Raw genomic sequence first — 25353 nt, 5'->3', positions numbered from 1 at the left:
TTAAAGCCTGAAGGTATAATGCCCTATAATGAAGGCTATAATGCATTGTAAGACTTGTATGCCATAAGCATGCATGAGATACTCACCTAGCATACCCTGTGCAATGGATCTCATGGAGGACCCCTCCAGGTGAGAGTGACTCATCATTTCGGTCATACTGCTGGAGCTCATGGTATGGGAAGATGTCATGGAAGACATGCTAGATAGAGACATGGTTTCCATCTGCATTTCAGCAGCCATGGCAGCCATGCTAGACATACTGGAGCTGCTGAAAGAGGTCTCCTGGTGCATAGAAGAAGAAGCCATGTGGGCTGATTGGGAAGAGAAGCTTTCCTGCATGCTACTAAGAGCAGCACTCTCCCCCATCATCATCATCTGAGCTCCTCCGTGGACTTCTTTCTTAACGACCTGTTCTGAACTTGTATGGGAAGCCATAGCCATAGATGCCTCTTTTTGACTCATTGTTACTTGTTTGGTTTTCACTGAAATAGACAAAAAGAGACAAGGAACCACTTGAAACATGCATGTACAAACGTGTATAGAATTGGTACAGAATTGAGTTTAATCAAAATACTTTTTATGGCAGAACTTACCTTTCATGGCCATGTGTTGCTGCACATAAGCTGTGACTTTAGTGTAGATGGATTGGAACACTTGGCCGACAAATGAGAATGAAGATTTAGCTGAGACTCCTCCTTCTGAGATAAGCTCACAAGAGTATTCTCCCTGGTCCTTCTCAGAGAGGTCATTGATAATGAGGGAACAATGCCCATCGACAGACATGTGGAACTCATAGTGACTGCTCTGTGTCAGTTTCACTCCATTCCTGTACCACACAACTTCTCTCACGCTGCTTTCAGATACACAGGACATTCTCACTTTGTCTTTTGAGTTTTCGGCTGTGAGTTGTTGGACAATCTTTGGAGCTTTAGGAGTTGGGGATTTCACAGTTAGTGGAGATTTGATTCTCTTAGGTGAAGTGATTGGTTCAGGAGACTTGACTTGGGGAGGTGACTTCACTCCTTTTGGTTCAGGAGACTTGACTTGGGGAGGTGACTTCACTCCTTTTGGTTCAGGAGACTTGACTTGGGGAGGTGACCTCACTCCTTTTGGTTCAGGAGACTTGGCTGGGGGAGGGGACTTCACCCTTGGAGGTGAGACAACTGGTTCAGGAGACTTGACTCTGGGAGGTGATTTTACTCCCTTTGGCGACATGATTGGCTCAGGAGACTTGACTTGGGGAGGGGACTTCACCCTTGGAGGCGATACAACTGGTTCAGGAGACTTGATCCTGGGAGGTGATTTCACTCCCTTTGGTGACATGACTGGCTCAGGAGACTTGACTGGGGGAGGGGATTTCACCCTTGGAGGCGAAGTAATTGGTTCAGGAGACTTGATTGATGGGGTTGGCGACTTCCCACTAGCGGGTGACATGATTGGTTCAGGAGACTTGATTGATGAGGTAGGGGTTGGGGGAACACTGGGAGGTGAAGCTACTCGTTCAGGAGACTTGAATCCAGGCTCTGGTGACTTCACTGAGACAACAAACTCCTCTTCAACAATTGCTCTGAAAATGGTCAGGCTAAACCGAGTCTCTTGTCTCCCCTCAGCATTCTCAACCACCAGTGTATAGCTTCCTTCATCAGAAGATTGGACAGAGGAAATTTCAAAGGTAGACTTGTACTGCGTGGTTGACACCATACGATGATGAGAGGATACAATGACTTGTCCTTCATGCATCCATGTAACAGTTGGTGCTGGTTCGCCATCAATGTCGCAAGTGAATCGAGCAGTCTCTCCCTCATTAACTGTTACAGACTGTGGTTTAGTTATTATTCTGGCTGCCAGAGTCGACTTGACTTTATGAACAGTCACTTGCTCAACTTCTGACTCCTCCATAGCCCTAATTTTTGTTTCAGATGAAGCATATGTGTCTGATGATGCGTATCTTTCAGACGATGCATGTCTTTCACCCGACAAGTATCTTTCAGTCAATTCAAACTTTCCAGAAGATGCTGATGATAAGGATGCTGCAGATGTTAAGTATTCAGTTGATGCATACTTAGCGGATGCAGCATATTTTTCAGATGCAGATACAAATCGTTCAGATGTATCATATCTTTCATATGTTTCACGTGTTTCAGTTAACTTTGATTTACTTTCCTTCACCTCCATGTGTGTTGCTGAGGAGGAAGCTGCCTTGAAGGATGATATGTGGTAATGGTCTGTCTTTGTGATATCAGGAACAAATGGTTGTGGAGCCTCCTCATCTTTACGACGTGATGTATATGTGGAGAATTCATCTTCAGAAACATCAAGGATACCATAGTCGGACGCTTCTCCCTTTGAGTTTGAGCAAACAACACGGTACGTGCCACTGTCCTCTGCCTGACAATCACAGATCTGTATAGACAGCACTCCACTCATGTTTGTGAAGCGGAACTTCTCACTTTGTTGAATCAGTTGTCCATTGTGGAACCACTGGATCTCAGCCTCAGGCTTCGCTTGGACATTCAGAGTGAACTTTGTATTCTGACCACATGGGACGCGATGAGAACGCATTCTCACGGTCACACGTGGGGCGTGGTCGAGGCTGAAGGGTGTTTGGGTCACTGTCTGGTACTTGCGCTCAGATTTCAGTGCAGCCTTTCTTGACTCGTATCTGGACATGATGTCGAATCTGGCTGACCTCTCAAATCTTGAGGATGAGCGGGAGGATCTCTCAGCTGAAGCTGGGGGGCTGGGGGAGTGTGGACGTGTCCTCTCAGGGGTGGGTGATCTCCTTTCCACAATCTCCTCTGGCCCTAGAGGACATGGGCGAGGAGCTCTTATCAGCTCAGAAACAGGGCGCATCAGCTCAATGTATGTAGGAGACAGTGATCTTCTCCTCCTCATGAACTGTGAAACTTCTGTTCTCTTGACCTTGTGCTCGGTTACTTGTGATACTCCTCTTCTTGCAACATGTTTCTTTGCTTCATGACGCAGAGCAGATAACTCGAACCGGACAGGGCTGCTTTGTGGGGAGGCAGAGAAGCCAAGTTCAAGCTCCTCGTCAAGTTGGAGCCTTTCCTCCTCAGCTTTCTTCATTGAGAGGTAATCGTCAATGGGCTGCAGAAGCTCTTCATCACTCATATCACCCAGGGAGCGTCTTCGTGATCTGAAGGATGCCTCTGATCCAGGAGAAGGTGACCGTCTTGCTGGTCTTACTGTTTCCAAGTCATCTTGTGTGAGCTTTGGAATACGCCATCTAGGCCTATACTGGTCAGTGATTCTAGGAAGGGGCATGACATAGAATTGCTCCCACCTGGAGAGACGAATGCGTTTCTGTCTCTTCTGTACAATCTTCTCCATCCGCTCAGGCATTTCATACTGGTCTCTGAGTTTCTTGTACCACTTCATGTCAGACAAAGGTACAAAGTGTTTAATCAACAGGTCTTCATCCAGAGCACTTGCATCATGGACACGTGGCTCAGGAATTCTATATGGCATGCAAAGTTTCCTTTCCTCGATCTTTACGAATGGTTTTTCTTCTGTGATATCAAATTCACCCTCGCAGTGTTTAGTGCTCACTCCTGGCTTGTATATGTCTGCAGCGTGTTTCAAAGCCTCTTGAGCCACTTGGTTGAATCCAGTAACTTCAGTGGTGGAAAGGCTTTGTGCCATTTTCAGTGTCTTGTCAATTTGTTGTTGAACATACTTCTGTTGTTCCACCTCACTCTTATATTCTCTTCTTTTATATGTAATGCGGTCCACCTTCAGTGTGGCCTGGCAACACACTGATCCAACACAGTTTGTTGCGGTAACTTTGTAAAGACCTGAATCCTCAATAAGAGTTTCTCTGACATGCAGAACGTGATAGTCTACATCTTCTTGGACAACTGCGATTTGTTGGTTAAATTCCAATGGCCTGCCATCCTTCTCCCACTTCAGGGTTGGTGCAGGTGTTCCAGAGACCCTCAAGTCAAAACGGACACTATGGCCCTCTACACACTCCACATTAGCCAACAGCCGTTTGAACATTGGCCTCATGGTGTCTTCACTAACAGGGTGAGGTGTCACTGTCAGACGTGCGGTGCAACTATCTTCACCAAACTTGTTGTGGGCCATAACAGTATATTCAGCATCGTCATCAAGTTCAAGATTGTGGATCATCAATTGATAAAGACCCTTGTCACTAATGAAAGTGTACTTCTTATCATCTCGTTTGATTTTCTGTCCAGCCTTCAACCATGTTACTGTTGGCTCTGGATGCACTGTTATGGTTACACCAAAACGAACATCTTCACCGATGTAAGCAGTGCGGTTGTACAGAGGCAGAGTGAACTCTGGTGGTCTTTGCATAAGTCTTTGCTTATCAAGCTTTCTCTTCTTTGTAAGTGAGCGTCCAATAAAGTGTTCACGATAGCATCTCACAGTTTCAACGAAGAGTTCTCCATAGGTGCTATCTTCACCATCCTGACTGACAACTTTGCATCTGTAGACACCATCATCAGATGTTTCAATTTCCTTGACGTAGATGCTAGCAACTCCATTGAAGTAGCTGATTTCATATTTGTGACTTGCTGTTAACTGGCGGGTGCCAAAGTACCAAATTGCTTTTGTGGTTTCGTCGTAGTTTTCAATGTTGCAAACAAATCTGACATGCCCACCTTCCTCTGAAGATCCATGCATGACTGGACCGGCTCTCAGACCTTCTACAGGGTACGCAATCTTGACTTTGCCAACTGCATAACCTCTGTAACTCCTGAATCCACCACCAAAAGCAACACGCGCTGCTGAGACGATTGTCTCTCTGTCTTTCTTCACCAATGTCTGGTAGTATCTTCTGTGTCTCAATGTTTTGATAGTCTTTGTGCTGAGGTGTTCCAGCTTCAACCTAAGCCAAGGATGTTCCAAAGCTTCATGAGCAGTCATACGTTTCTTCAGGTCTTTACACAGAAGTCTGTCACAGAAGTCCATACCTTCGATGCTGGTCTCTTTGAAGGCCTCACTGTCAAAGATGTATTCTGCATTTGAGATATTTTCAATCATTTTTGTGGTTGATTCTGCTGCAAAGGGATTAAGTCCACTGAGGAGCACATAGGTTAGCACACCAACTGACCACATGTCAGTTGCAGTGCTGACAAGACCATGGCAGTGGACTTCAGGTGCACAGTACTCTGGTGCAGTGAAATTGATTCTGATATTTTCTCCAGGAGTCAGTAATCTAGCCTGGCCCGTTTCAATAATTTTGATGTTTGTGCTCTTTCTTGTGGTGTAGACAATGTTGTCAGGTTTGATTTCAAAATGAGCATAGTTGAGTTTGTGCAAGAACTTCAGAGCTGAGCACACCTGTCTCAGGTACCTAACAATCTCCAGTTCTGAGAGCTCAAAGTTGCCTGTGCCAAGTCGTTCAAAGATGTCCACGCCTGAGATAAACTCGTAGATCAAGACCATTTCTTCCAAACTGTCAAAGGACTCGTGTAGGTACATGAAGTTTTTGTGTTTAGCAAGATTGAGTGTCTCAATTTCCCTAGCAACCAGCTCCTGATCAGTACCTTTAATCTTGATAAACTTGGCCATGAATGTCTTCTTGGACTTGTTTTCAACACAGCGATGAACAACGCCAAATGTTCCGGCACGTGCCAGCTCTTCAGATATTGTGTACTGGGCAGCCACCATCTTGATTTTTGATGAATGTGGAGCCTCTTCTTTGGTGATTTCTCTAGCTTCATCAACTTCTTCATCGTAGTTTCTGATAACAGATTTATCCTCTATTGTTGTAACAGGCTCAGTTGGTTCAGAATGATCGCTTAGACCAAACTGGTTCTCCGCAATGACACGGAACTGGTACTTTGTCTTGCCAAACAGAGCGATCATGGTGTATTTAGGCTCGTTGGTTTTACCAGCGCGGATCCACCTGTCACCCGATGTGGGGCACTTCTGGATAATGTAGTTGACGATAGGGCTTCCGCCATCTTTTTCAGGAGGACTCCAGGTTAGAGTGATGGAATCTCTAGTGATTTCACTGACTTTAATGCCCTTAGGAGGATCTGGTACATCTGCCACGGCAACTTCAATGGTCTGTTTGTCAGCTCCGAATCGGTTCTTGGCAGTGATTACATAGTAACCTGTATCCTTCTTCTGAACTCCTTTAGGAAAGACGAGTGAAGTAAATGATCTTGTGACAATCACTTGAGTGTGGGCAGATGATCCCATGATCTCTGGTCCCTTCTGCCATTGGATTTGAGGGTCGGGTTTGCCACTGATTGGAATCTTAATGGTAACCACTTCACCCTTGACAGCATGGACTGCCCCCATGCCTTGCAGTTCTAGAGGTAGGTGGATCTTGGCAGGAACTGGAGTAGACAGAAGATAAAGAATATAAATTATTTGAGTATATCAATTCTTAACAAATGCAAATAAAATGCAAACTGACCTACATTTGTTCTGAAATGTAAGGGATTTCAAACTTTTTAAAATAAAAATATGTATGTTTAACACAACATTTCCTCTTTTCAAAAGCCTATCAATTTTTTTTACCTTCAACAGTCAGATTCACTGTTGTAGAGATAGATCCTCCTTGGTTTGTTGCCCTGACTTGATAGACACCTGTGTCACTGTCCTCAGCATTAGCAATAATAAGTTGGTAATAGCCTCCCTTGAATTCTTGCAATTTGATTTTGATTCCATCTGAAACAATTTCCTTGCCATTCTTGTACCATTTCACGGCAGGGATGGGATGTCCAACAATTTTGGTGACAAATGTAGCATTGGACTTAAACTTCACAATCATGTCTGGTCTCATTTCTTCTCTGAAGACAGGAGGTTTCATTGTGAGACCTGATTTGGGAATGACGGCCTCTGACACCTCACTCCAACCACTCTCACCACCCATGTTTTCACATTTCACACGGAACTCATACTCAAAGCCCTCAAGAAGGCCTTTTACAGAGAAATGTGTCTCGTGGATTTCATTGGATGTACAAGCGATCCATTTGTTCTGTTTCTTCTCTCGTTTATCCAGGAAATAGTTATTTATCTTTGCACCTCCATCGTCTTTTGGTGGTTTCCAGAACACAAGACAAGAATCCTTGGTCACTTCTGTGACAACAGGCTGCATGGGAATTCCAGGTTTTTCTGAGGAACAAACAATGAGATCAATCTTATAGAAGTGTCTTATTCTCTTAATCGTTACAGTAAACATGATCTATTTGCTATATTTATCACTGTCAGCAAGAATACTTACCGAATGGACTCTTGATAATGAGAACACTTGGAACCTCAAGTGCCTCACTGACTCCATATTGGTTCTGAGCAGAAACACGGAAGTAGTATCCAGCATTTTCAATCAGATTTGGAATCCTGCAAGTGTTTCCTGAGACTGACGATGACACAAGTTGCCACTGCTCGCCTTCCTTTGCTTCTCTTTTCTCCACAATGTAATTGGTGATCATTGATCCACCGTCATCCTTCGGTGGTTTCCAGCTGATGATCACTGCACTCTTCAACACAGCATCAACAACAATAGGCCCCTCGGGTTTGGTTGGTTTATCTGAAAACAAAGCAAAAAAATTGGTTCAGTTTATAAAATTACCAATGATATTATCGCAATAATAGTTGTGGAAACAAACTGTTACCTTGAATTTCAACCTTGAGTATGGTTTCAACAGTTCCAAATTTGTTGGTCAATTGCACCTTGTATTTTCCAGCGTTTGTCTTGCGCTGTACATTCCTTATAACCAGATGAGTGTAACTCTCAGTGTTTTCAATGATCACATTTTCAGAAGCGTTGAGAGGCTTCTTTGCATAGAACCACATGATTTGAGGAATTGGACGGCCAATGTAGACAACATGGAGACGAAGACTTGTTCCACACCCTGCAGTGTATTTCTCCTTCAATGGGAATCCAGGGTGGAAAGCAGGTGTGGCCTGCAAGCGCAGCTTGCCGCTGGACTCTGTTTCACCGGCTTCATTGACTGCTCTGCAAGTGTACATGCCCTCATCTTCCTGTTCATCTGTGGCCACAGTCAGTGAATGGTTGCGACCATCAGAACTCATCTTGTACTTGCGGCTCTGGATCAGCTCCTTGCCATATCTGTACCATCTGATTTCAGGAAGGGGACGTCCAATAATCTGACATGTCAGAGTTCCTGATTCACCAAGTTTTGCAATGACATCTGCCATGTCTTCCTTGAGACTAGGAGCCTCTCCCACTGTTGAAATATAATCAGAGAATTAACATTATTTCAAGTGAAAAGCAATGATGCATTGCACTGATGTTCATAATATAAGGCACTTACAGTATCTTATGATAATTGACAATTAAAATATTACACCAACGTACAGCTCAGTTTAGTCTTGATGCCCATGGCAGTCCTGCGAGGTCTACTCATTCCGGTTTCATTTTCTGCAAGGATTCTGAACTCGTACTCTGTAGCCTCCATCAGACCACCCATGGTGAACTGTCTGTCCTTGGAACGCTCCTTGTTGCATTTCTTCCAGGCACTTTCTCCTGCCTGTCTAAATTCAATCCAGTAACCCAGGATCTCTTTGCCACCATCACATTCTGGCCGCAGCCAGTGAATAGTGATAAAGTCTTTGGCAACGGAGATGATATCAATCTCACCTGGTTGACCGGGTTTGTCTATCCAAAGAGAGAGTTAACAATGAAATTGCAATTATTCATCTTTTAAAGTACTGTATAATTTATATTATTTCTATATATTATTAAATGTATAATATAAAGACCTATTATATACTTACCAAATGGATCTTTGCATATAACATTTTCAGATACTGGTCCAGGTTCACTCTGACCAATGTCGTTTTGTGCCACGACACGGAACAGGTATTCAGCATCAGGGATGAGTCCAGTGAGACTGTACATTGTAGTGGTGATGTGTGTCTTGTTGTGACGCACCCACTTCTCTGTGGACACCTCTCTCCTCTCAACGTAATATCCTGAAATGCGGGCGCCACCATCATCCTTTGGTCTGCCCCAAGAGAGAGCAACAGTGCTCTTTGTGACATCCATAACTTCTGGTGGGTTGATTGGAGGTTCTGGAGGAGCTGTTGTATACAAACAAATATTTGCATAATTGTAAATAGAAGAAGTGAGGAATGATAACACAATAACACATTTCACATTTGCAGAAAAATAATTATGAATATAAAAATAATACTTACACAGGGGTGTCTTCGGAGTGACACATTCATCTGATTTGAGAGATCTGCTCACACCAAATTGGTTTTCAGCAGTGATCTTGAAGTGGTATTCAACATTCTCCTTCAGTCCCTTGACCACCAGAGCTGTGTCCACCACTCTTGAGTCCACAGTGTACCATGCTACCTTTGATACCTCACGCCGTTCAACGATGTAACCCAGGATATCAGAGCCACCGTCTTGAGAGGGAGGTCTCCAGCTGACTCGTACGGAGCGAGCCTGGATATCATCAAACTCAAGGGGACCTTCCGGTGCGTCTGGACGTCCAATCACTTTAACATTGATGTAGACAGCCTTTCTGCCACATTTATTCTCTAGCACCAGGTCATATGTTCCGGTGTCGTCTCTGTGGGCTTCTTTGATCACAAGTTCAGTGATATCATCATTGGTGGCGATCATAGCTCGGTGAGAGACATCTCGGCCTTCCTTTGTCCACTTGCAGATAGGGACTGGTTTACCCTTGATTGGCACAGACAGCCTGATGACTCCTCCTTGTCTGACCACATAGCCTTCCTCGTATTTGGGGTCCAGTTCGTAGTCAGGATAGTCTGAAATGAATCATACAAACATCATTAGGTTAGTTCACATTTGACACAAGCTTCAAAAGCAAAATACAAAATACAGCTCTTCATGGCACTCTAAACACATATTTAATCTCTTACCGAGCATTTCTATAACCTTGACGATTCCTGGGATCTCGACTGGCTCTCCGGGTCCACCAGCGTTGCAGGCCATCACACGGAACTTGTACTCAGCTCCCTGAGGCATGTGTGTCAGAGTGTATTCACAGATTTTTATGGGTGTCGTGTTGCACATGGTCCATTCCACCTGGTCCACCTTCTGCATCTCAATCAGGTAACCAGTGACGACGGAACCACCCTCTTCCTCAGGAGGACTCCAAGCCAGAGACACCGAAGTTCTGGTGGTGTCTGTAACCATGGGGAACTGTGGTGTGCTAGGAGGCTCTGTTTAGATAAAGACAACAAATAGAACAGTTGTGGTTATGCATACATCTTTGAAAATGGGTGCTAAGTTCCAGGGGAATTGGACCCATAGATCATTGAGTTGAATGACACATTGCAAAATAGTAGAAAATAATAATGACTTAATTTACTGCCTATTCCAATATTGGGCATGACAAACAAGGTAGAGGATTACAGATACATACCAATGGGATCCATGGCGATAGCTGGTTTAGATGCCATACTGGGTTTGCTCGAGCCTCTTGAGTTCAGGGCGATCACGCGGAACTCATACTCATTGCCTTCGCACAGACCAGATGATCTGTATCTGGTCATGGTGACTGGGTTCTTAACGATGCTCATCCACCTTTCAGATCTGACCTCTTTGCGCTCAATTATGTATCCAGACACCTGGGACCCTCCATCTTCTTCTGGTGACTGCCATGTGATGGTCATTCCTTCATGAGTCACATCCAGTACATCAGGTCTGTTTGGTGCACTGGGTACGGCTGTGGAGAGATTAGAGATTTCACATTAGATCAGTTACTCCCCCCATCATCTCATTTCTTTAACTTCATCAAAACGGGGCCTCCCGAGTGGCGTAGCTGTCTAAGGCACTGCATTGCAGTGCTAGAGGCGTCACTACAGACCCGGGTTCAATCCACAGCCGGTTGTGACTGAGAGACCCATGAGGCAGTGCAAAATTGTCCGGGTTAGGGGAAGGTTTGGCAGGCTGTGACACAGCTTGGGGTTGAACCAGGGTCTGTAGTGACTGCTATGCCCCTCGTGCTCTAGTGACTCCTTGTTGCGGGCCGGGCACATGCATGCTGATTTTGGTCACCAGTTGTACAGTGTTTCCTCTGACACATTGGTGCGGCTGGCCTCCGGGTTAAATGAGCAATGTGTTAAGAAGTAATGTGGTCGTGTTTCGGAGGATGGGTCGTGTTTCGGAGGATGTATGGAACTTCGCCTCTCCCGAGTCCGTACGGGAGTTGCAGAGATGGGACAAGACTGTAACTACCAATTGGATATCATGAAAAAGGGGTAAAAATCAAAACTAAGTACACAAATTTGGGCACTTTTCTCACTGTTTTGGTGTTTAAATCATAGTGTATAATACATATTGTCAAAAGGTGGAATTTAATGTGTTTTATGATTTATGATGACTTACTCTTGAGACTCTTGCATTCAACAACTTCAGACTGCAAGAATCCTCCAATGCCGAAGCGGTTGGTTGCAGCCACACGGAACACATACTCAGTTCCCTCAGACAATCTGGTGAACTTGAATGTGGGTCTGGTGACAGATTCGGACACTGGTAGCCATCCGGGGCGGTGAGCGTCACGCTGCTCAACAACATAGCCACTGACGTTGGCACCGCCATCCTTCTCTGGTGGTTCCCAGCTGACCGTTACCGATGTGGCATCAACAGCATCAACTGTGATTGGTCCAATGGGTATTCCAGGTTTATCTAGATAGAAATAAGCAGACGGTTAGTACTTCGAATTTTCCAATACATGACGCAGTAACAAAAACATAAAAACGCACAAACACAAGTATGGAAGCTTTCCAAGAACACACACACTTACCAAGAATGATAACTTTGAGTATCTCTGTTGCAGTTCCTATGGAATTCTTCACTTGAAGAGTGTAGCTACCGGTGTCATCAATGGTTGTCTCACGCACAGTCAGTTTGGTGTATTTTCCATTAGACTCAATCTTAACCCGGTCAAGACTATCCTTCATCTTTGTACCATTGAAGGACCAGCTGCAAACTGGAGTAGGTTGGGCTTTTATAGGAATATTGATGTTGATTGGTTTACCGGCTGGCACATGGACAATCTTCTGTGGAATGCCGGTCAGATCAATATAGGGTGCCACTGTAAAAGGAAAGATGGTTTTTGAAAATTAGAACATCTCGAATATGTATCAAACCTTTCATATTTTTAAATAGATTAACTGCCATGTATATCAGATATTATTCAGAATATAACATACGTAGTTGTTCCTGAATGACCACAGGTCCTGTAATCTCCCTAGGCTCGCTGACTCCTCTGCTGTTTGTAGCTCTGATTCTGAAGAGATAAGTCTCCTTCTCTGTCAGACCAGTGACGGTGTGCTGGGACATGGACTGTTTAACGGTGGCCACTGCACTCCATCTGTCTGATCCAACGATGTTAGCTTCAATGACGTAGCCCGTCAGTCTGCTTCCACCATCGTGAAGAGGTCTTTCCCAGTTCAGGATTGCTGAGGTCTTGCCGATATCCACAATGTGCAGATCCTGAGGAAGGCTGGGAACTTCACAGATCAACACTGATTCAGGGATTTCACATGGTTCTCCAACACCATATATGTTCTCTGGTAACACTCTGAAGAAGTAGTGTACTGATTCCTCCAGGCCAGTGATTCTGAACAAGGTCTTCCTGCATTCTGTTGTAACGGTCTTGTAGGATTTCATTGAAGCTTCACGTTTCTCAATGATGTAGTTGTTCACAGGGGCTCCACCATCAATACTTGGTACATCCCATGTGATGACGACAGACTCCCTTGTGTAGTCTTTGACTCTAACTGAACCGGGTGGTCCAGGAGTGTCTGGAAAATACAGAAAGGATTAACTGACTGTTCACAGCACAGAAATCATATAATTTGTATGTTTAACCATCTTAAGTATGACAACGTAACCGCATAACATACCATAAACTTTGACGAGAATGGTTGCTGATTTCTTGCCAGATGGATTTTCAGCCTCAATGGTGTATTTGCCAGAATCGTAACGATGAACCTTCTCAACAATCAGTTGAGTGTAACTGTCAGTTGTATCAATGAACCCACGGCTCTGCAGGTCAATGCCAGGTTTCCTCCAGGTCAATACTGGTGCAGGTCTTCCAGTCACATTGACAAACAGCCTCAGAGTGTTACCAGCTCTCAGACACACAGTCTTCTTCAGATCATCAGGAAGATCAAGATCAGGGATTGCTGTTGGGACCAAAATGACAGCATGTTAACAACATATGTATAAAAACTGTAAAAGTGTAAAGGAGTGGCTGGGCTTCAATGTAGACATTGGTATAAACGGCAGTTGTACCAAGTTACCATTTACATAACTAATGCTGCCATTGTGAAGTATTGACAGTAAAAGCATAAAAACAAACTTACAAAGTTTCTCAACCGGCTCAATTTCCACACTTGGTTCGCTGAATTCCCCAGTGCCATTACTATTGACTCCTGCGACGCGGAAGCTGTACTTCTTGTTGCTTTGAAGTCCAGCGGCAACAAACAAATTGGTCTTCAGAGTCTTCTGAGTGGCCCTGTACCACTGCTCGGTTCCTTCCTCAAGCACCTCCACCACGTAGCCAACAACATCAGCACCACCATCATACATTGGTCTGGTCCATTGCAAGCTAATGCTATGCTTGGTGGAATCTACCACACGTGGAATTGAAGGAGGGGCTGGAGTGTCTGGAATCGGTAAAGACAAAATACAGTATGGGTTATTCAACAGCAGTAGTTTTTCAGTGTTTCAAAAGTCAACCATAAGTCAACTTTTAGAAACAAAAACGGTAAGATTATAAAGATGGATTATGAGACAATGACTGTTTGAGCGTTGGACTAGTAACCGAAAGGTAGCAAGTTCAAATCCCCAAGCTGACAAGGTACAAATCTGTCGTTCTGCCCCTGAACAGGCAGTTAACCCACTGTTCCTAGGCTGTCATTGAAAATAAGAATTTGTTCTTAAACTGACTTGCCTAGTAAAATAAAGATAAAATTTTAAAAAACTTACATGTTGGCTCTCTACAGTAGGCATACTGAGAGGCTTCACTGGGCTGGCTGTTTCCAGCTGTGTTCACGGCTGTAACACGGAACTGGTAATCACTGCCTTCCAGCAGACCAGAGATCTTCAGGCGGATGTCGTAGATGGTAAAGGTCTTATTGACCCTGGTCCATCTGGAGCTGCTCTTCTCACGTTTGTCCACTAGGTAATTCTTGATCTCACTTCCACCATCACTCTCAGGTTTCATCCATTCAATGATGACGTGCTCTTTTCCTACAGCTGTGACCTCTGGTGCTCCAGGTTGTGATGGGATAGCTGCAATGATGTAGGGGGGGGAAAAATCATGTTTAATAAGGGTTTGCCTTAGAATCAGACTAAAATTGTTTTGAATCTACTAAAATGAGATGGCCACTGGATGCACACTTACTGTATGCGTTTCTGGCGATGACAGGCTCGGACTCCAAGGGCACACCAGGTCCGAACTTGTTGACTCCTCTGACACGGAAGACGTACTCGTTGTTCTTGATCAGTTTGGAGCTGACACAAGACAGAGTCTTGCACTCTGTCTCCATGATCACCCAGTTGAGTCTGCTGGTCTCACGCCTATCAACAATGTAATGAGTGACCAGATCTCCACCGTCCTCCAGAGGGATCTTCCAAGACACAGTGCACTTCTCCTCTGTCACCCTGGTGATTGTGATCTTGTCCTCAGGAGGCCCTGGTGTATCTGGAAATACAGATTGAAACATACAAATGTGTTATTATGGTAATAGTCAGTGTAAGAAGACATTTTGTTGAGCTCCAATTTGTTTCCATGTTCTTACCGAGTACTTTAACATTGACAGCCACTGTCTTCGTTCCACTGGCGTTCTTCGCGGTCAGAACATATCTTCCAGTGTCATTTCTGTTGCAGGACTTGATGATGGCCATGGCTCTTGAACTGGTGTATGTCAGGGAGTATTTCTCTCCCAGCTCCAGGACCTTGTCACCCTTGGCCCACCATACTATGGGTTCGGGTTTACCACCAACTACACCATCAAGGACCAGGTCTGACCCAGCCCGGACAGTGACGTGCTCTCCAACAAGAGAGCTGTCAAGTTCAGCTTTGGGAGGAGCTACAGACAAAAATAAAATATAAATCATAAAAAAGAAACGTGGTGAAATGTACGTTTATCTATGAGTAAAAGTAACAGTCACTTAACAGTATCTAACAGTAACTTACTGTATTCATCCTTGCAGGTGATCGGTCCTGTTGTTTCAGATGGTGCACTGTGAACTCCGGCTCCATTTCTGGCAATGACACGGAATTCAAAGATTTCTCCTTCACCCAGTCCCCTGACTGTGAAGTGAGTCTCCGTGATGGTGGTGTAGTTACACTTCAACCAGTGGGCATCATCCCACTCATCATCACTCCATGGCTTGCGCTCCACGACGTATCCGACAATCTTGCTGCCACCATCATTGAATGGTATACCCCATGCAATAGTAGCTGAGGACCTTGTGACATCAGTCACCTCTGGTTTACCAGGAGGATCTACATGGAAACAGAATAACAATGTACAATCAGCAGAAAGGTCAAATGTCAACATGGATCAAAGAGACTCAAAATATTTAGAAAAATGTCCTTTGAATGTTGCACTTACCAACTGGGTTCAAAGCCACTACTGGTCTTGAGGCCTCACTGGCTTTGCTGAGACCAGAAATATTCATTGCATAAACTCTGAACTGGTACTCCAGGCCCTCAATGAGACTGGAGACTTTGAATTGGGTATCCAGGCATGGGAGCTTATTCTCCCTGACCCAAAGAATGGTGTTTCTCTCCTTCTTCTCTATCCAGTATCCAGTCACCTTGCTGCCGCCATCAGCGTATGGCAGATCCCACTTGATCCCAATAGCAGTAGCAGATACTGTCACCACATCTGGGCGGGTTGGTGGACTTGGTGGAACTGATATTGAGAATAAGATAAAAACAATTCATCGTTAGTGTCTTTTTCAAACTATTACAGCAAATGTAAATTGATTTAACACATGTAGGTACATAGAACTTACCGAATGGATGCTCAATGACAACAGCTGAGGATTCAATGGACTTGCTCACGCCATACTTGCTCTCAGCAGAGACACGGAAGGTGTACTCCATGTATTTGGTCAGATGGCTGACTTTGATCGTGGTGCGTTTACAACTTGAGTTCACCACTTGCCAGGATGTAGATCCAGATTCACGTTTCTCAATGATGTAGTTGTCTATATCCGTTCCACCGTCATCCTCTGGTGCTGTCCAAGCCAATGAACAGCCGTCTGATGACACTGCAGAGATTCCAATGGGTCCTACTGGTGGAGTGGGTCTTCCAACAACGTTGACAGTAACAGCAAATGTCTTTGCTCCGGCGGCATTGTCCAGAGTGAGGTAGTATTTTCCACTGTCTGCTCTCTTGCTGTCTTTTACCACCAGGGTGGTCTTTTCTGTGGTAGTCTTGATGATCACTCTATCAGTCTCTTTTAGCTTCATCTCCTCCAGTTTCCAGGTGGCCTTTGGAGCTGGTCTGCCACTGATGGGGATATCAATGGTGAATGCATCGTGAGTCTTGCATGTGATGAGCTGGTTGGTTATGCCACTGAGATCTGCTGTGGGCTCAATCTTAGGCTCCTTGATGACAACGGATGCTAAGGCATCTCTTGGGACACTGATACCAGCCTCATTGATAGCCTTGACGCGGAAGTCATATTCTGTGTTCTCAATCAAGCCCTCAATGACTAACTTCAGGAGTTTGGTTTGACCGCCAACAATCCAGCGATCAGAGTCCTTTGCTTTGGCTTCAGCAATGTAACCTGTGATGCGGCTGCCACCGTCGTGTTCAGGTTTCAGCCAGGCCAAGATAGCAGTGGAATTAGTAGTGTCAATGACGTCAAGACTCTTGGGTGGAGCAGGCACCTCAGTTGCAGTAATTGGTTCAGTCATCTCACAGGGTTCTCCCCTGCCATACATATTTTCAGCGATGACTCTGAACAGGTAAGGCACACCTATGCCTAGGTTGGTCATTCTGATCATTTGACGTGAGGATTTTTCGCTGACTGACTTCCAGCTGAGACGACTAGCCTCACGCTTTTCTACGATGTAGTGCTGAATACGGGCTCCCCCGTCGTTGGCTGGAGCGTCCCACAGCATTGTCAGAGCTCCTCTGGTCACATCCTTGAAGCTGATAGCTCCTGGAGGTCCAGGTGTATCAAGCACCTTCACGGTAAATGTGATAGATTTACGGCCACCGTTGTTCTCAAGAGATAAGGTATATTTCCCTGAGTCATATCTGGTACAGCTCTCAATGGTCAAGGTACTGTATGTGTCCGTTGTGTTGACATCTGTCATAACACCAAGTTCTCCACTTGCCTTGGTCCATGTAGCCAGCGGAGCTGGTTTACCACAGAAGGCAATATGAAGAGTGACAGTGGCACCGTTCTTCACAACGTGTGTCTGTTTGAAGTCTGCATCAAGGGTGATTTCTGGTGACGTCAGTCTATCAACAGCTTGCACTGGATTAGGAACTGCACATGCTTCTCCTTTTCCAGACCCATTCACTGCACGCACACGGAACCTATATTCCTCACCAGCCATTAAACCTTTAGCGGTGTATGTGGTGTTGATGCAAGTTGTTCTATTGACTTGGTGCCATTCATTAAGGCTTGCCTTGCACATCTCAATGATATAGCCAATTATCTCCATTCCACCATCGAACACAGGCTTGATCCATTCCAGGGTGACAGATGACTTTGTGGAGTCGGTAACCTTCACCAGTGAAGGAGCACTTGGTGCGCTTGTTGGCTCTTTGCACTTGAAGAGTCTTGATGTGCTGCTTGCTGGTCCGATTCCGGCACCATTTTCAGCCATGACACGGAATTCATATTCATTACCTTCGGTCAGGTGTGTCACTCTGTGTCTGAGCTCAGTGATTGGTCTTTTGGATGAAACCTTCACCCATTGCAAACTCTTCTTCTCACGTCTCTCCAGGATGTAGTGCTTGATCTCATTTCCACCATCAGATCTGGGTCTTGTCCAGCCTATTGTGATGGTGTCTCCAGTCACATTTGTGGCGTCTGGTGTTCCTGGGGCTTCTGGAACGGCTGTGAAACAAAACAACATTTGTTTGTGTTAAACATAATAATTTAAGTTAATAACACATAAGTATACATGTCAGTGATCACTTTAGAAGTTGTTGGTTGGTGGAACTTACTGAATTGCATCTGTGCAATGAATGAATCAGAGTCAAGTGGACGTCCAACTCCGAACTTGTTGACAGCAGAGATACGGAACTGGTACTCGTTTCCCTTGATCAGCTTGGTGGCGTTGAATGAACAAGCTTCACACTTGCTTGTCACCATTGCCCAGGAGATCCTAGATGTTTCTCTCTTCTCCACCGTATAATAGAGGATTGCGGCACATCCATCGTTCTCTGGCGGGTTCCACCAGACAGTTGCCTTTTCTGTAGTGATACCAGTGAAACGCACTGGTCCCTCAGGTGGTCCAGGGGTATCTGAAGAAAGCATACATTGCTAATGGTTAAGCATGAATCCATCCACTTAAATCATTTTCATCACAATTTTAGAGACAATAAAGAATGTAACAATCTACTGTATCTATAAACCAACCTGAGACTCTGATGTTGACACTCTCTGTCTTTGTTCCAGAGCTGTTCTTGGCTTCCACCATGTACACTCCGCGGTGGTCGCGATCAGCATCTCTGATGAAAAGGCTGCTGGAGCCGATGTTAGTTGTGATATCAATCAACATCTTCTTGTCGACCTCTTTACCGTTCTTGTACCATATGACCTGAGGCACTGGTCGTCCAGTGATACTGCAGTTCAGTTTGATGTTTTCACCAGCCTTGTACACAAGAGCAGTATCAGCACTGAACTCAATGTCGGGAGAAACTAGACAGAGAAAGACACAAAAATATACAATTAATGCTACATTTAATCACATGGAGACAAACTTAGGTTGTATAATTTATATAATGTATATTTAATATATTGAATATATATTTAATATAATGTATATTACCACTTTCATCTTTAGTCATGACATAGCCAGAAGACTGCGAGGGTGGACTGACTGTGCCGACAGCATTTCTGGCAATCACTCTGAATTCATAGCGATCACCAGCAGAAAGTCCGGTGATAGTGAATTGCAAATCACTAATGTCTGTGAAGTTGCATCTTAACCATTTGCCTCTGCCTTGGCGTCGCTCCACACTGTACGCCACAATCTTAAAGCCTCCATCTTTCTTGGGTGTATCCCATTTAAGTGTGACGGTGTCTCGTGTGACATCAATGACGTTAGGAGTACCAGGTGGATCTAAGGGGAAGTGAAAGGTCAGGTTGCTAAATGTGTAAAGTGTTTACTCATAAAGTTCACATTCAGGATAGCATGATAGGACACTGTTCATTGTGGAAAAAACAACAAGGTTACCCTTTACTATAGCCCCTATTATGTATGCATTCATAAAGCCTTTATAACAGCTACATTATAACATCTGTCATAGACAGTCATAAACATTGTGTACTCACCAACTGGGGAGATTGCAAGGGCATGTTTGCTCTGTTCACTGACAGGACTCAGGCCAGCATTATTCTCTGCATAGACTCTGAAGGAATACTCCAGTCCTTCAATCAGCTGAATGATTCTGTAGTCACGGGCAGATATTATGCTGGAATTGACCTTGGTCCACAGAAGGCTGTTTCTGTCCTTCTTTTCAACATGGTAGCCAGTGATTGGTGAGCCACCATCAAAGCTGGGTGCTTCCCATTGGATAGTCATGCCATCACTGGTAATGTTGTATGTGACTGGTTTTCCTGGTGCACCTGGTGGCATGTACTGGTGTTGGGCGATCACGTCTGGTGAATTCAAAGGATTGCTCACTCCATATTTGTTCTCTGCACGCACTCTAAACTGGTACTCTGTGCCCTTGACAAGATTGGGTATCTTGAACGTTGTCCTCACCACACTAGAGCAAACCATTTTCCAGTTAGCCTGGGCCGTCTCTCGTTTCTCCACACTGTAGCAAGTGATGTCTCCACCTCCATTGTCCTGTGGTTCATCCCAAGATATAATGATGCCCTGTGCTTTGATCTCATCAAATCGGACCGGTCCAACTGGCACAGAGGGGGGTCCGAGAGTGATCACATTGATATCAAAGAAGTTCTTGATAAGCTTGTTGTCCAGAATCAATGTGTATAGGCCTGCATTCTCTTTCTTTGCACTTCTGACTGTTATAGACACTTTGTTGTCTGTTTCACGGAAGCGAATCTGTTCACTTTCTTTCAAGGGAATGTTTTCCTTCATCCATCCAACGGATGGTTTTGGTTTACCCTTAAATGGCAACTCAATATGGATGTTTTGACCGACGCGAACAAAGAGTTCGCCATTTGGATAATCTATCATGTTGGCCTCAGGTGGAATAATAAACTCCTTTACTGTTATGGGCCCAATCTGAGAGAAGTCGCTGTTGCCATTCTCATTCTTAGAAAACACTCTAAAGTCTACAACAGAGTTTTCCTTCAGGTTTTTAACTTCACATGTGCAACGTTTGCATGTTGTAGCAACAGTCCAGGTTTCTTCCTCTTTAGTTTTTGTCTCAATGACATAGTCTGAAATGTAGCTACCACCATCATGGTCGGGCTTGTTCCAGTGAAGAGTCACTGATGTCTTAGTAGCGTCTGTCACGACCAGCTCTTTGACTGGTCCGGGGGTCTCAGTGGCCCTGACTGGCTCTGCAGTCTCACATGTATCACCAGTACCATGCTCATTCTCAGCAGACACTCTAAAGAAGTAGGCGATTTCATCCGACAGACCGTCGATCTTGTATGATGTGTTGGGGCATTCTGATGACACGACTGTATACGCTCTATTGTTAGCGTCTTTCTTCTCCACAATGTAGTTGGTGATTGGGGAACCACCATCGATTAGAGGAGCATCCCAGCTCAGGGTCAACTTGCCTCTGGTAACATTCTTGATGATCAGTTTCTGGCAAGTGGATGGGGTGTCAAGAACCTTGACAGACACAGTGATGAACTTGGACTCTCCAACACCATTCTCAATCTCCAGGTAGTATTTGCCGCAGTCGTCGCGGGTGACCTTTGGAATGACAAGAACTGTTGTACGTTCTGTGCTGGTGATAGTGTATCTTGCATCGCTGGCCATGTTCTTGTCATGTCTTCTCCATGTACAGTTTGGTGCAGGTCTGCCCTTCAGTGGAATAAACACCTCAATATCCCTTCCTGCCTTGGCAGTGTATTGAGTTGTCATGGGAACATCCAAATTGAGATCGGCTTCCTCTGTTATACGGATAGGGAAAGATAGAAAAATAGGTAAGAGATTTGTTAAGTAAGTTAAGTAAATACAATGTTAAGTAATACAATGTTGTGAATATTTTATTACGAACCAAGAATATCCTTGGATTGAACAGGCTGGTACATCTCGATTGGTTGACTGGGTCCCAGACAGTTGACTGCAGATACACGGAAGAAGTAATAGGTTCCTGGTTTCAGGTGATTCACAACATACTCTGTTGTCCTCACTTCTCCATTGTGGCTGATGACAACCCATTCCCTTTCTTCAGAGTTCATCTGCTCAACAATGTAGCTGGTAATCTCGCTGCCACCATCATACACTGGTGCCACCCAGCCCAGGGTGATGGATGTTTTGGTGGAGTCGACTACTCTGAGTTTGGTTGGTTCACCTGCTATGTCTAGAATTAGGAATAAATTGTCAAGAGAAACTAAATGAACAAGTAGTAGAAGAAACATGAAACCTTCTATGTTCTGACTTTAAGTTGCTCAGGATAAGAGCAATAACAAAAATGCAAATGTAAGTATTGCAATGAGGAGAATCACTTACCAACTGCGTCAGCAGCTTTGAAGAGGTCAGACTCTTTGGAGTACGGACCAGCTCCAGCCTTGTTAACGGCACATACACGATACTGATAGTCCTTTCCAGTGAGCAGGTTGCTGACTTTCTGTCTTGTGTCACGAATGGTGTCTTTGATAACCTTGAACCAACGCAAGCTTGTCTTCTCTCGTTTTTCCAGGTAATATCCATTTATGTCACTTCCGCCATCAATTCCAGGTCTTTCCCATACCACCGTCATTGAAGAGTGTGTGATCATGGTGACTTGAGGTTTGGAAGGTTGACTTGGAGGAACTGCAAAAGAATATAAGCATGTTAGGACCATAATACAATATGTTCAGGTAGCTGGACAGATGCCGTATGTTTTATCCTTACCAAATGCATTCTTTGCCTCTACGGGTTCAGATTCCAGTGGGTCTCCAACTCCATATTTGTTAACTCCCCGGACACGGAAGATGTACTCATTGCCTTTGATCAGTCTTGGGACATTCACGATACATTCCGCCCAATTCTCAGAGATAATGGACCATTGAATTCTGCTGGCCTCCCGTTTCTCCACAATGTAGTGGGTGACCATAGCACCACCCTCATCCTCAGGAGGATCCCACATGATGGTGATACTGTTAGCAGTGACCTTCTTGAGCTGAATCTCGCCAGGTGGTGGTCCAGGTTTATCTAATAATGACAGAACATTAGACATTTATTTTCTCACTTTGCTCAATCGCACATTAGACATACTTTGTATTGAGTCATTTTCCATATGGTTTTCAATACCACCTCTGGAATGCACTCACAGACCACCTGAAGTCAATTCAGACTCCTGGCTCCTTTAATAATAATGTGTCAGTTTCTGTCTAGATGTGTGCTGTTTTTATTTATTTTAATGCATTCACTGCACATTATAAATTCAATGTATTATTATTATTATTATTATTATTAAATATAGGTACCAAAATAAAAAGGATAAGGAGCAATACACACCCAGAATTTGTACTCTGACGTAGGCATATGCTGAGCCCAAAGAGTTCTTCAGTCTCATCTCATATGTTCCAGAGTTGAGACGTGTGGTATCTCTGATGATAAGAGTTGAACTATCAGCAGCGTTGTTCTGTACCAGCTGAGCCTGGGCCCTGGGGTCAAGTTCCTTTCCGTCCTTGTACCACTCAATTGTAGGCGCTGGTTTGGCAATGATTCCAAATCTAAGCTCGACAGTGGTTCCAGCTTTGTGTTTCACAACCTCGCGATATTCATCAGGAATTTCAATCTCAGGGGCACCTATGAGATAACACATAAGAGACATTACATTAATTCATAGTTCAATTAAATCTTAAATTCCTACTTTTATCATATTTGGAACATAACCCACCATATGTATCCACGCAAGTTGCAGGGCCTGCAATGATGGATGGATTGCTAACTGATCCAACTGCATTCTTTGCCATGACTCTGAATTCATAGGTCTCATCCTGAGTAAGTCCTGTCACAGTATAATGTGTTTCGGAAACGTTGGTCAAGTTGGCCTTCGTCCATCTGTCTTTCTCGCCTTCTTTCTTCTCAATCAGGTATCCTGTGATCTTGCTACCACCATCATAATTGGGCTTCTGCCATGCGATGCTGATGGAAGTCTTTGTAATGTCAGTGATCCTGACATTGGTTGGAGCCTCTGCAAAAAAATAGATGTGGCGGTTCAGATACAGTAGTTGATTTGTAAAGTTTAGAGGTCACACAATGGTATTCAATCACAAAACGAGAGTAACCAAGTCGACTTACCGCAAGCATCAATTGCAAGTACTGCGTCTGAGATCTTGCTGAGTGGACTGCATCCAGCTGCGTTTTCTGCAACGATCCTGAACTCATAGATGAGGCCGGCAGCAATGTTTGGCACCTTGTAGTGTGTGGCACGGATCACAGTCTTGTTAACCTTCTGCCAACAGATGCTGTTTCTATCCTTTATCTCGAGGTGGTATCCAAAAACATGGCTTCCTCCATTGGAGGCTGGCTCCTTCCAGGCTACAGTGATGCTCTCTCTGGTTACAGATGTAACCATAGGAGCTGATGGAGCTACAGGGATGGCTAAAATGAAAGAAGATAACATTTAGTATATTCTGTATTTTTTTATTTTTTACATATGCACATCTATATAAGAAATACAAACATAAAATATTAAATAATAGAGTAGTATAAATCTCACTGTAGGGCAGATCCACTCTGACGGTTGGAGAGTCGATGTGCTCACTGATGCCGTAGCGATTCTCAGCCCTGATTCTAAACTGGTACACCAGTCCTGTTGTAAGCTTCATGATTTTCATGGTGCATCTTGCGACAGCCGAGGAGACCTCAGTCCAGTTGGCGTTGGTTGTTTCACGTTTGAGGATTATGTAATTTGAAATGACGCTTCCACCGTCATAACGAGGAGGAGACCACTTCAGACTCACACTGTCCTCTGTCACATCAGTCATTTCAATAGGACCAACTGGGGCGCTTGGTCTATCCAGGACCACAATGTTAACGAAAGACTTGGTGGTTCCACTTGTGTTGGAGGCACAGATGTCATACCTTCCTGAATCAATAGCAATGCTCTCACGGAGAGTAATGATGAGGTATTCAGGGGTTACTTCAGAGTTGAATCTCGTAGTTGACTTCAGTGCAACATCGTCCTTTGAAAGAGAAATCTTTGGCATTGGTCTACCAGTAAGTGGGATCTCACATTTCAGGTTTGATCCTGCTCTGACGTAGACTGTATTGTGAGGGAACTTCTTCATGTTGATCTCAGGAGGGTCTGTTGAAAGAATATGAAGAATTATTAAGACAAAGGAAAAATTATTATTTTATTGAAGATATCAAATCAAAATGCAATACTGTTCGAAAATGTTTGTTTTTTTAACCAACTTTACACACATAATACCTTGGATTATGCTCAGCAATTCTCTACCCTTATTCATTTGTGATTTTTTATTTATTTAACAAGGCAAGTCCGTGAAGAACAAATTCTTATTTACAATGATGGCCTAGGAACAGTGGGTTCAGGGGCAGAACAGCAGATTTTTACCTTGGGGATTTGATGTTGCAACCTTTCAGTTACTGGCCCAATGCTCTAACCACTAGGCTACCTGCCACCCCAAATATAATATATAAATGTAGGACTGGGGAAAAACTTACCATGCTGGTCTTTAACTGTTACAGGCAGAATCATGTCTTTAGCGTCGCTGAATCCAGCATGGTTTTCAGCACGAACTCTGAAGAAGTATTCAGCATTTTGCGTCAGGCCATAGACCACCAAGTGGGTGAACTTGGTGACACCAACTTTCACCCATTTATCCTGACCCTTCTCAAGAGCATCAATTTGGTAACTGGTGATTCTGCTACCTCCGTCTTGCTCAGGCTTGCCCCATGCAAGTGAAACACTTTCCTTGGTTATATCGCTGACTCCAAGTGATGCTGGTGGACTGGGTTTTTCTGAAATCAACAAACATGGAGATTTTAATAACTCCATATGATAAAAAAAACATCTTAAATT

The 25353-nt window shown here is 44.3% G+C and overlaps 1 protein-coding gene across 1 annotated transcript in view; it reads right to left on the bottom strand.

Annotated features, from left to right (window-relative positions):
- Positions 1–25353, bottom strand: part of LOC112224854 (titin-like) — a 173001-nt gene that overhangs the window by 1104 nt on the left and 146544 nt on the right. Inside the window, 33 exon segments of the mRNA XM_042306365.1 lie at positions 87–482; positions 594–6338; positions 6523–7119; positions 7229–7534; positions 7620–8195; positions 8327–8626; positions 8746–9051; positions 9169–9753; positions 9868–10170; positions 10374–10676; positions 11339–11638; positions 11757–12047; positions 12166–12759; positions 12862–13143; positions 13324–13626; positions 13949–14254; positions 14367–14666; positions 14764–15054; positions 15162–15473; positions 15583–15885; positions 15989–18055; positions 18166–18465; positions 18581–18862; positions 18993–19286; positions 19499–21265; positions 21373–21678; positions 21828–22130; positions 22212–22511; positions 22818–23111; positions 23203–23499; positions 23607–23909; positions 24028–24615; positions 24996–25292. Of these exon segments, the coding sequence (XP_042162299.1) occupies positions 87–482; positions 594–6338; positions 6523–7119; positions 7229–7534; positions 7620–8195; positions 8327–8626; positions 8746–9051; positions 9169–9753; positions 9868–10170; positions 10374–10676; positions 11339–11638; positions 11757–12047; positions 12166–12759; positions 12862–13143; positions 13324–13626; positions 13949–14254; positions 14367–14666; positions 14764–15054; positions 15162–15473; positions 15583–15885; positions 15989–18055; positions 18166–18465; positions 18581–18862; positions 18993–19286; positions 19499–21265; positions 21373–21678; positions 21828–22130; positions 22212–22511; positions 22818–23111; positions 23203–23499; positions 23607–23909; positions 24028–24615; positions 24996–25292 (20097 nt within the window).

The sequence above is a fragment of the Oncorhynchus tshawytscha genome, linkage group LG26, assembly GCF_018296145.1.
Source record: "Oncorhynchus tshawytscha isolate Ot180627B linkage group LG26, Otsh_v2.0, whole genome shotgun sequence".
NCBI classification, from domain to species: Eukaryota; Metazoa; Chordata; class Actinopteri; order Salmoniformes; family Salmonidae; genus Oncorhynchus; species Oncorhynchus tshawytscha.
This window is presented reverse-complemented; position numbering and strand designations above follow the sequence as displayed.